Source organism: Danio rerio, chromosome 3 (assembly GCF_052040795.2).
Source record: "Danio rerio strain M-AB ecotype USA chromosome 3, GRCz13ab, whole genome shotgun sequence".
Classification (NCBI taxonomy): domain Eukaryota; kingdom Metazoa; phylum Chordata; class Actinopteri; order Cypriniformes; family Danionidae; genus Danio; species Danio rerio.
Genome location: NC_141023.1, coordinates 3,967,501 through 3,980,000, shown reverse-complemented (window position 1 = coordinate 3,980,000; position 12,500 = coordinate 3,967,501). Strand labels below are relative to the sequence as shown.

The 12,500-nt window shown below is 38.0% G+C and overlaps 3 protein-coding genes across 7 annotated transcripts in view; 2 read left to right on the top strand and 1 right to left on the bottom strand.

Annotated features, from left to right (window-relative positions):
• The window catches only part of ftr43 (finTRIM family, member 43), an 18,665-nt gene extending 15,864 nt beyond the window's left edge, over positions 1-2,801 (top strand). The window contains 5 exon segments of one of the 2 annotated variants that reach the window (NM_001024650.4): positions 376-609; positions 697-850; positions 969-1,028; positions 1,136-1,623; positions 2,522-2,801. In NM_001024650.4, the coding sequence (NP_001019821.3) occupies positions 376-609; positions 697-850; positions 969-1,028; positions 1,136-1,317 (630 nt within the window). In that variant the 3' untranslated portion in view covers positions 1,318-1,623; positions 2,522-2,801. 2 annotated transcript variants of the gene reach the window in all.
• myh9b (myosin, heavy chain 9b, non-muscle) overlaps positions 1-12,500 on the top strand; it is a 798,697-nt gene that overhangs the window by 269,153 nt on the left and 517,044 nt on the right. The gene's annotated exons all lie outside the window — the stretch shown is intronic.
• rangap1a (RAN GTPase activating protein 1a) overlaps positions 7,165-12,500 on the bottom strand; it is a 28,366-nt gene continuing 23,030 nt past the window's right edge. The window contains 2 exon segments of the mRNA NM_001076616.2: positions 7,165-7,320; positions 9,445-9,566. Coding sequence (NP_001070084.2) covers positions 7,239-7,320; positions 9,445-9,566 — 204 coding nt within the window. The 3' untranslated portion in view covers positions 7,165-7,238.

Here is a 12,500-nt window from a genome sequence, read left to right as displayed (position 1 = left end):
CATTTTCTGTTACTTTTGTGACACAAGGTCTCGACACGCAGCAAGTTTTGCAAGTTGACAGAACTGAAGCTTAATAATATGATGGTGATCTTATTTACACTAAGCATGTGAAGTCAACAAATTAAAAGATAAACACCTGAAATTACATAAAACTCCGGAGGAAATGTGAATAGCGTGGTTACGCAATGACATGAATTGATCTAATCACTATAACATGTAAAACGGGATCATGAAAGGAACTTTCAAAAGGCAACTCATGTAAAAACCTTAATCATATTATTGTCTTATTCAGATCAAGGCAAATCATTAGATCACTGATGTCCATGTAAACATGGTCAATGACACTGTGTGACTATAATGTGTGTCCTGTACCAGCGCTCAGCACAGTCGGCAGTGGAGGACAGTGAGAGGATCTTCACTGAACTCATCCAGGATATTGAGAAACGTCGCTCTGAGGTGAATCAGCTGATCAGAGATCAGGAAAGAGCTGCTGTGAGTCGAGCTGAAGAACAACTGGAGCGACTGAAGCTGGAGATCAATGATCTGAAGAGGAGAAACACTGAGCTGAAGCAGCTTTCAGAAACACAGGATCATCTTCACTTCCTCCAGGTATTTATGTGTGTGTGATGTAGAACAGATGAAGAATGAGTGACGGTGACAAGCTTCTGTACTTATAGAGTGTTTGTGTTTGTGTAGAGTTGCCCGACTGACACTTTCTCTGGATCTTCAGATTCAGGCTTCACTGTCAGTTCTCATCTGTGTTTTGATGATGTGGTGAAATCAGTCTCTCAGTTCAGACACAAACTTCAGCAGTTTGCCTCAAATGAGATTAAAGAGATATCTAAAACAGGTAAATACTGATATATTTGCAGAAGGGTTCATTAACTATTACAATGTTCTGAAAATAGTTGTACTTTAATTTTGTCTTGATGTGTGAAGTACAGTGCAGATGTGTTTGATTTCCATAGTGAAAACAGTTCAGGTCATTCAGACTCCTGAAGATCAGACCAGTAAGGTGGTTCAACAATGTAAGTTACCATGAAAATACTCTAAGTCCAACACACACTCAAAAAATCCAGTCTAGTAATTTTTATTATCTTTCTCCAAATTAACAGTCTTATTCCATGTCCATCAGATTCACGTCGAGCGGTGGTCCCCACAACTGAGAAATCAAGGGAACAGATCTGTAAGACCTTGGATATGTTTAGAAACCTGGATATCTCCAACTTGTCCACCCACCAAGGTAATATGTATGGGCAAAGGAATCCCAAACGCTGGGAGCCTGGAGTGTTTAGGAATAAATATTGGGACGAGTAAATCCAATCCCTAAACATACTGTAATTGGGCTAATTGTATTCAAACCCTCACCCACTGCTCCTCTTTGCACATTTTGTGAGAGTAAAGCCCGGCTCTGTCATTTTTTATTAATCCTAAATGATTGTAGCATGTCAGACTGCACGAATATAACTCCCGTGTAACACTGTAAAATCTCAGGTGTCATAATCTCAGACTGAACAACAATGACTGTTTACATGGACATCAGTAATTTAGATAGTTAACTTAATCAAAATAAGGCAGTAATATGATTAAGTTGTTTATATGAGTTGTCTTTCATGTTACAATATGCGGCCAGTGGTGTAGCGGACGGGGCCCCGCGTCGTCACCATTTTTAATAATTGAAAATCCGGCAACCGCAATAATCAAACTCTTGGGAACAACTGTGGTCGGAACCAAAGTTCACAGGTCTGTGTTCTCTGAACACCTCTCAAGCGGTGGACTACTTCATTCTGATTGCTTGCCGCCAATGTTGCCAACTTAGCCACTTTGTCACTAGATTTAGCGACTTTTCAGACCCCCTTAGCGACAAATCTAGCGACTTTTTTGTGTGTTATTGGAGATTTTTTTAGACTGTCATTTGTCCATACTGTACCGTCCCTACTCTTCTCAACGAGCTGCGTGTGATGCCGCCGGCCCCTCCCCCGCCTTACAGAACTGACAGGCGGCCCAGTCAGTCAGTCTTCGTACAGCAGCCTCTCCCACCTGCAGCCCGAGAGCAGATCCCCCATCTGCGTACCGACGGCAAATGATTTAGCACAGGCAGTGTGAAGGTATTTCCCTTGTACAGTCTAACCGAACTACTTCTACTTTATTTCAACAATTTAATTGGACCGTTTATTCTTTTCTTGTTCACAATCACGGATATTTTTGAAGTTTCTGAACTTCTCTTTTATTATTTATTACATATGAGACATTACTGCACATTCACTACACATCTATAATGACATACTGTATTCAAACAGCAATAAATTTAGTTAAATAAACATGCTTATATAAAGTGTAGTGCAATTATAAATACCCCTTTAGTAACCATAGGCTGTTAAACAAACAGAAACGGTAGAACGTGATGACGTCAGTGATATGCAAATTGACGTATGACGTATCCCCCCCTCCCCTACTTCATCAGGGGGCCCCGTCAGCGATCCCTGCAGGGGGGCCTCCGCATTTTGCACTACGCCACTGAATGCGGCAAAAAGAAAAGACAGTAAAATCAAAATCAATCATGTAATTCATCACCTCTTGAACATAACAGACATTGCAGTGCATATAGCGGTATATATTATCTTGTATCATGCCACATTTGCTGCAAGTATAGATATGCAAAGGTAAATTTGTGTATGTGTATGAGCTTTTTAAGAGCATTTGTGCATGACTCATTGCAGAAGGCTTGAATAAACTCCTCCACAAATACATCACACAAACTCACTTGGTATATCGACTCATAAACTTAATCTGTTTCTCTGTGTCTCTGTCACTGAATGCTTTTTTTTTTCAGTGTCTCTGTCACTGAATGCTTTTGCAGGAGAAGAAGACTCCTGAAGAAGAAGTTTGTCTCTGACAACCAAATTAGTTTGAAACTGAGCAGTGGGAGCCAAGTCTGAAGTCTAAACCCTCGCCTATTATCACTGTAAACAAAATTGATCTGACTGAGTTCAAACCCACCGCACTGATTCCGTAATTCCCATTACCTGATTTCTTGGGATATTTCAATTGCTTTCACAGATTTGCAAGTCTCTTTGTAAGCTTGGCTCATCTTGGGTTTTTGTTTGTTTTCAAGAGTTCACACTTAGCTGATGATTAATTGTAAAAGCTAGTTTGGCATGCTGTCCCGGGAGAGAGCCCTGAGCTCATGAGATCCTCGAGCCCAGGGCTCCCTCCCGTTGCAAGGCGGGAGGGGAGTTTGAGCTCAGGTAGATCTCGAGAACTCCCCTGCTGTAGCAAGTGAATGCTCTTGAAATTAATTACTAACTAGAAGCGTGTCTATGTTGCCAATTTGGATTGTTCAATTGACTTAATTGCATATTTTTTAGGTGGTGGGAGGAAACCGGGGAACCCGGGAGAAACCCATGTGAGCACGGGGAGAAGTGCAAACTCCACACAGAAATGTCTGCTAGTTTGGTAAAGCCAGCAACCAGAGACATTCTTGCTGTGAGGCGACAGTGCTAGGCACTGGGCCACTGTGTCTAAGAAGGAGGAGTAGGGGAGGAAGGGGGGATTCTTCAAAACGAAGATAGCAGTGGAATGAACCCCAGGGTATTTATAGTAGTTTAGGAGTCATCTGATTGGATAATGCGGATCCGTAGTTAATTAGATAATGCGGATCCAGCCGCTAGCAATCATAAGCACGTGATCTTCTCGAAATTTGTTTATACATAAACTTCACAAAAGGGAGACATGTTATGTGCAAAATACTGTCATGTGTTCTTATTAAAATATAGGATTTACATATATTTATCAGGGGTTACCACAGCAGAATAAACAGCCAGCTATTTTATCATATGTTTCACGCAGCGGATGGCTTTCCAGCTGCAACCCAGTACTGGGAAACACCCACACACTCTAACATGCACACTCATGTTACTTACTGAGCCACTGTGTCGCCCCTTTGGTCGCATTTTCTTGCTCTGATTCCTGATTTTCTTGTACCAAATATATATAAACTCTGGGTACCTGGTACCATGTCCGTGACGTCAATCAAGGTCCGTACTGGCCCAATACCCCCCATGAGTGGTTCCGTTCTCTCATCAGTTGAAATAGAATAACTTTTGCATAGATTAGGATAGAGACAGCTAATGACAGCAACCTAGACCACACAGAATCTAAAAGGTACACCTTCGAATTTGAGTTTACCAAAAAAAAAAAGCGCCCCGTTTTTCATAATATACAATTATTGTTATCACTTTTCAGTTTTTTATTAAAATTCAAAGGGTTTTCTTTAAAATTATACCAAATATTTGCATTTACACATCTGCATGTGGATTTGGGAAGCTTTTGAAATTGGATGGGCAAAATCCAGGTGGAAACCCCAAAATAGCACTTGACTTAAAGAGGTTAACATGTTTTGAGACTTCACACTATAATTTAAAATTACTGAACTTCTTGTAGGACAAACAGTAAGAGACAAACAACAAAAAATAACCTAAAAAAACCCCCCAAAAAAACAGGAACTACAAATGGTTGTTTGTGTTGGAAATGTCCAAGTCTCTGAAGAATTTAATAATGTAATAATAATCACAACAATAATAACTCTATGATAAAAAAAAAACAGAACAAATCTGTGCCATGTTTAGCATGTATGGATACTATGGAGCAGAGTGCTCAACCCTGTTCCTGGAGAGCTACCTTCCAACGGAGTTCAGCTCCAACCCTGATCAAACACACCTGATTCAATTAATTAGACCTGAACAGCACTTGATAATTACATGCAGGTGTGTTTGATATTGGTTGCAACTGAAATCTGCAGGAATCTCCAGGAACAGGGTTGAGCACCCCTGATCTACAGCATATGTGTTCAGTTTTGCTCCAGGAGTGACACTTTCCCGAATAGTTAAGCTCCTAACTTACCTCAATTAAGCACACCTGAATCAGCTCATCAAGCAGGCAGACTAGAAAATTCCAGATAGGTCTATTAAGGCGAGTTGGAGTAAATCTCTGATGGACATTATCCTTCCAGGACTGATTTTGCAAGCCACTTTACATTTTAAATTGATTACATTTATTTATGTTATGTTTTGTTTAATTAGAACAGAAAGTGGAATGGAGAACTAACTTCTTTTAGGGTAAAAGGAGAGCAGAACCGCTGTGTCTATCAGGTAAGACACACTTTCTACCTAGAAAGCCAAGCTTCCATGTTTATTTTTTCATTTAGGATCCTTGCTAAATGAAAAAAAAAGTGGTTATAAAAATCTAAAGTAGTGACATGACTCTGTCTTCAGTGAGGTAAAATGATAACATTATGATAGCTTCATTGGTTCGTTTGAAATGTCCAAAGTTTAAAGGGCCATGACACCCCCCACTTTCGGTTAAAGTCTACTTCAGAATTTTTTCAAAAGATGCATGATTAATGGGCGTGGAGCTCCACGAGCATCGGGCAGGAGTGGGCGTGGCCAGCAGGGGAGAAGGGGAGCGAACAACTGTTGTTGTCAGTCGGCTCACAAAATGAGACACAAACCGTGAGGAGACGCATGAGTTTATAGTTTACAACGTTAAAATGCAAAGAAATAAACAGTGATTTAATGCCCTGCTACATTTGTTATTTGCAATTTCATATACACATAACCACAATTTATATCATTATAAAGATAAGTGTGTTCATGTAAACACTATAAATGAGGATTCTCCCTCGATCCCCGGGTCTATTATAGATCTGAATGGAGACTCAGTGCAGCAGGTCTCCTAACCTGCCTATTTTAACCGTTAGCCCTGCTGGTAATATAGAGGATTTAGGCAAACACAGCAGCAGGGCGATGTGTCTGAATGTGAACGAACTCCTGCTAAAAGACAGCGTCCGCCATTCTCTAATTCTCGTGCTGCTCTCCCGACAAAAATGCTAGCAGCACACACACAGCTTTGCTGTATGATCGGCCCTGACAGGATCGCGGGGAAAAAACATGCAACAAACCCCGTGGATCATGGAAACAAACACATACGAGCCTTCATGAACGGCTACTGCGTCCCGTTGGTCTGTGCTTGCTTAAAACTGGCAGGTCTGTCTTGCCTTTGGAATGCACGTGCTCTCATGAATAATTAAGCAGCCGGCTTTTCTCATAGGATAAGAAAACTCCGCTTTGAATAATAATGAGAAACCGACGCGTCATCATTGCACTTGCAGTTCTGCGCTACGTCGCCGATTTTGATCCGCCCCAAAAATCATTTTAAACCCAAAAGCTGAAATTAGCTGACAAAAGCTCTAAATTATCCAGTTTCCCCCACAATTAAAGCTGACAGATGCTAACATTGTCTTAACTGATGCTCAACACACACACATCTGTTAATATAAAAAAAAAAAAAGTTCTCCAGGGTGTCCTGAACCTTTAAATAGTATTAACGATTTTTTAAAAGACAACGCAAGGTTGTGTTGCCTGAACAACTTCATTTGTTTGGAAACAGATGAAACTGCATTGAAGTGGACTTTAGTAATTAGTAGACAAAATCTGAATACTGTAAATTAGTACTACTGCAAATGCTTTAAGAAAAAAAGATTAAACGTTTGTTGCTTAAATTGTTGACGGACTCAGTAAGACTTTCTGTAATTTGCTAACCAAAAGGCTAGCTGGAAAATTTTGTACACCACTAAAACATCCATATAAAACACAACAAAAGCACATAAACAGAAAAACAGATTTCGTTCTGCAGAGACTGAAGTGTCCAATTGTGGAGAAATTGTGTGTTTTAGTCATTAGATTACAAATTAAAAACGACTATTTAAGTAAAATAAAATTCTCAAATATATTATTTTCACACATACGTCTCATCTAGCAGATATAAAGGGATCGTGTTGACAAATATTAAAAGTGATTCAAAACCTTTGATTATCTTTTTTTGTTGGATCACAAAACAAAAATGATAATAATATTAATATTTTGAAGAATGTTGAAAAGCAGTAACAACTCCTGTATAAGAAAATTACTATGGGAGTAAACAGCTTTCACCATTCTTCAAAATGTCTTCTTGTGTATTCAGAACAGACTCAGACAAATCTGCAGTAAACAAAAAGGTAGCACAACATCTTTTGTCCCCCACATTTTTGTCTGGTATTAAAAGTCTTTTTTTTTTAATTATCCAAACATTCTCTTCATCTTAGATGTCAGAGAGTAGACAGGACAGTTAAGATTTCAACATGTTATTACAGTTTATTATTAGCAATCAGATCGAGTTCATGTGAGCACATGTGTGTGTTTTCAGCACTCAGGGATGAGTTTCTGCAGGGTGTTTTTCAGCCGGTCTCGAGCGCTGCTGCACACCTCCAGTGATTTATTCGGCCTGCGCAGTAAACAAACAGCAAACTGTGAAACTAAATGAATGTTTATTATTTGAAATCAAAAGCTTGTCGAATACTGAATAAAATAATGCATTGAATAACAAGCGCCTGCATTTTTTAATGACTTAATTTGTCAGGGTTTGTCTTTTTAGGACCTGAAATTTAACGTAGCTGTTATTAATTTAAGCTGTGAATATTTTAACTAAAACATTTCACACACATTTTCATGCCTAAATTCTATCTGCTTGTTAAGTGTGACGTCTCGCGAAGCGGCTTCCGGGTCCAAGCGCTCTATTCAGCTGAATGAAGAGACTCATGAAATGGTAATAATAAACGTTTACAAAGCGATTTAAGGCTTTCGAAAATCACGATCGCAATATATGGGCCCTATCATACACCCGGCAAAGTGATTTGGTAGTTTCAGCTTGGCGCAAGAGTGGTTTTGAGGCGTTGCGCTACGCTGTTTAAATAGCAAATGCATTAGTGCTCATTTGTGCGCCCATAGGCGTTCTGGTCTAAAAAGGAAGGCGTTCTGAGGCGGACCACTGGCGCGTTGCTATTTTGAGAAACTAAAATAGATTTTTCATTAGACCAAAACTAACCCGGTCTAAACTCCGGCGCAGAGTTGCACCTCGCTTACACACTGCTTAATACACACAAGAGAGCAATAGGCAAATATCTTTACATATGAAAAAATGTAAATATTAAGCATATATATAAAAGATATAATAAGAATAGATATAGGATATAAATATAAAGAATTAAAATATTACAAAACATTATTTTCTAGCCTACATAAATATGAAAAATCACTGCTTTTATGTCTTCTTCATCTCGGGAGGCTTTTTCAGTTCATTCATAACAATTTGCTTTTGTATAATGTTATTATTAGCAGTATCATTTATTATATCCATATTTATATTTGTTTTATTAAAAACAAGCTTAGATTTGTCCACCTGTCAGGTTTTAGACCATATGGGGCACAGCATGTGTTTTAGGATATAACTCAGTATTTTGACCACACTTTGTTATTATTGTTCATTTATTCGTTTGCAGGAAATTAGAATTGAATTTAGAAATAGTTTTGAAACGAATATTTGTGCTTAACAAACAAAATTAATTATTTATAGGCTAATTGATGTCTGTGCGTAAAGGTTTCCCTATCCAAGAGCGAAAGTGAAAGTAGATCCATTATCTCTCATTCTCACGCAGTAGATGCTCTGTTTAACAGTTTTCTGTTAAAAAACTGTTAACTGTCAACTGTTTGCTTGTGAAATGCTCATTTTTTCCACTTAGACTTACTTTGCGTCCTGTAAATAGCGAATGCGCTCTTGGCGTGACGCAGCTGGCTCTTAAAAGGAAAGTGAGATGAGACTCTAATTGGTTTATTCTTAAAACACACCTATAACTCATTAAGAAAATAAACTCAACCCTTTTAGAACATGTGCCGAAACGCAGGGCAGATTTCCCGTCCTTAAATTAGCAAAAACGCGTCCTGACACGCCCTGAAAGCGTTTGCACCCTGCGTTTTGCGCTTTGCGCATGGACCGTCAAAATAGAGCCCTATATGTCCATGCCTAATATCCGATGGCCAGAAAGTGATTCATTTTATTATAAATTGTTAAAAGTTTGGTATTTGTTATGCAGCAAGCCCAGAGATTGTTGTGTCACTATGACTTTATATAAAATGAACTTTAATGTGTGATATGAATTAAAAGAGATCATAAACGAATGATTTCTCAACTCAAATGAGTGGCGGCTTGGACCCGGAAACAGTATTACATACGTCACAAACATGTCACCACTTAACAAGCGGATACTAAATATTTCACCTTCCAGGATTCACTTCCAAAATATTCAGTTATGCTTAAAAATATATGATGTATATCATTAAAAAGGTGATATTCAGTTCATTTTATTTAAGTTCATAAATTCAACATTACATCCGGGAACTGCATTTAATGCTGATTCATGCATTATATTTTGAGTATTGCTATTGGACAAGCTTCTGATTTCGAACACTTTATGCATAATTTTTCTTCCATATAAACAGAAAGCACACAGATCACTCACACCATCAGCTGATATCAGGAATATGTTCATGCGCATGAGTGATTTTGAGTTACCTGCTCATGAAAGCGTTGAGGACGGTGATGTGTTCTCTGGGGAAATAACTCTGTTTTACTGCGTGCTCCAAACACAGTAGATGACCTGGAACAACCTTCACCGGCTTCAGCTTATCTTCACTCTACAGATAAAGATGACAAAATGCATATTTAATATCTCCAGATCCTGTTTCCACTTAATTTAATCTCTTATGAAAACGGTTAAGATTTTTGCATTATGAATAATAATTAGCTGTCTCCATGCTGAACTGTATTATTGCATAAAATGTTGTGAATAATGCAGTGTTTCCAAACAACATGAAACTAGAGGGAACTAAATCATCACTTCCTGATAAACTGGAGCAGATATCAGTCTGAGAAATGGAGTTTGGTGCAGTGGTGAGATATATCCAGCTGCAGGACCGCAGAACCTCACACGTTTTAGGCACAGACAATCTAGGACAAACAATCTAGGCAAACCTCATATAGTTACCAACTCTTTAGCATTATCGCCACCTATTGAATTTCACAAATATGGTTTCTGATTTCAGTCATTATTATTATTATTATATCGTAACGATCGTTTTAACATCTCTGCAGTTTCTGAACTTAAATAATGTAAATAAAAATATTTGGTTAAAGACACTTATGACTTTATTCATGTGTCCACATACACAAAGAAAACATTATAGACCGTCTAATTGTTGGATTAAGTGTAATAAACTAATTCAAGCTCTTAATATTATCATACTTGGTTAAAATCACTTTGTTGTAAAATATAAAAAGCAAACAATAATAAGTCATTTTAAAATAAATTAGCCTACTATAGTTAATCATTTAAACAATATATATATATATATAGTTATAAACTGATTATCTTAACTGATTATAATTATTATAAGTTTATATATAAACTGCTATCTTTGACTAAACTGTCACTGTTAAAGCTGTTTATATATATATATATATATATATATATATATATATATATATATATATATATATATATATATATATGTATATGTATATATATATGTATATAAATGTATGTGTGTGTGTGTGTGTGGGTGTTATTGTGGGTATTAAATGTGCGAAATCATTAATTAAAAGGTCATTAGAAAATTAAGCTAATAAACACTATTAAATCGCTTGAGTAATATATTAATATAGTGTTATACATTTGTTACATGTAAAAAGATTTTTATTACATATAATGTATTATTGCCTATATTAACTTGCTATTATTTCCTTCATCATAAATTAATCCATTATATAAATTAAACCTGTCCAAATGAGATCATCCAGCAAGGCCAGCAAACGAGTATCTGCTATATTATTGTCAGATAATAATGACTGATCAGCTATAATGACTGATTAAAAACTGTTCAGTCTATTATATTGGTCCCCAAACCCCGGGCCGGTACCGGTCTGTGGATCAATCAGTACCGGGCCGCACAAGAATTAATTATCTTTAAGTTGGCAGATGAAGTAGCTGCATTTAAAGCCAAACGGAGGCATATTGGACATGTTTCAAACATTAGCGGGGATTTTGTGTGACACTGAGCCTGCGCCCTCACTCACCAAGCTGGTGCACGATCACCAGTCTTCGCTGTTAAAGGAGTTTGAGCGCTACTTCCCAACCTCAAAGGACCCACAAACGGCTTGGGATTGGTTTTGTGACCCATTTATCAACAAACCAGCTGAGTCCGTGCAAGAAGAAGACCAACTGTTGGAGATCGTAAATGACGGCGGCCTTAAAACAGTGTTCGAGACAACTCTGCCGGTGTTCTGGATTAAAGTAATGGCAGAATACCCAGAGATCGCTAACCCAGCGCTAAAAACCCTGTTGCCATGTCGAGATGTACATGATATGTGTGTTCTGATGCTCACGGGCTGCTTCACAGGCACACGCAAAGCTTGAAGGTAATCAAAAAATGGATTATTATAAGCATCTTATCGATAATTATTTACACAGCTGGCATTAAGATGAACATATAAACGTTATCTAAGTAACATCTAGCAGCTGAATGTGTCTGGAAAAATATTCAAAGGCTTTTATTCTCATAAACCGCGCGGACGTGAATGCGTCTGACTGTTCTGATAGGCTAAAGCAGACGTCTCACGTCAGCACGTTCTAGACGTGCACGCGCTCGTAAAATTGTCAAGCGTTGACCGGTCCTCAGTTAGAAAAAGGTTGGGGACCACTTGTTTAGTGTGTTGGCATTTGGCACTGTGGTGTTTTTTCTCTAATAAATGATTTGCACCTCAGAAGACGAAACGCAATAAACGCAGTAATTGCAGTGAATTAAATAGAAGATAATAATACTGAAGCACTGTGATGACGGACTGACGCCTTTTAAAAAGGAGTTAAACAACATGTCAGAAGTTTTACAATGTGCTGGAAATGCTGGTTTATTCTGAACTCATTTTCTAGCATGATCATTTTTAAGTCCACGCCTCTCAGCCTAATGGTTTATAGTGTTAAATGTGAAAGACAACATTTTTGTACTGTCAAATATTCTAACACTTCAAAAACTAAATTTCAATTTAATTAATTGTCAAAGTTTAAACGGCTCTTAATTTTCCTACATCCATAGGGGTTGGATCGATAGACTATGTCATTGTCAATTGCAGATGACCGATAGTCATCATGATGCTGAGCTGGCATCGAGATCCTCCGCCTCACCCCGCCCCCGTCGCAGCAGCAACCTGCCCGCGAAACATACAGCATTTAAGCACATCTCTGTGGGTCTGAGGAGCACGTCGAGATTGTGGGAGTGTTGGAAACACTCAAGAGGAGATTTTTTACTAGTAATCAATCGCGAATGGTTGGCTTTCTTGTATGGATACTAAAAAAAGTGTAAAAAGATAGTAATAATAGTTTTATTCATGTGTCACCACCAAATATACTTAAACGTATATTTGCAGGAAGTCTATGTGCAGGAAGCACTGATATATATACAGTTGAAGTCAGAATTATTAGACCCCCTGAATTATTAGACCGCTCGTTTATTTTTTTTCCCAATTTCTGTTTAACGGAGAGAAGATTTGTTCAACACATTTCTAATCATAATAGT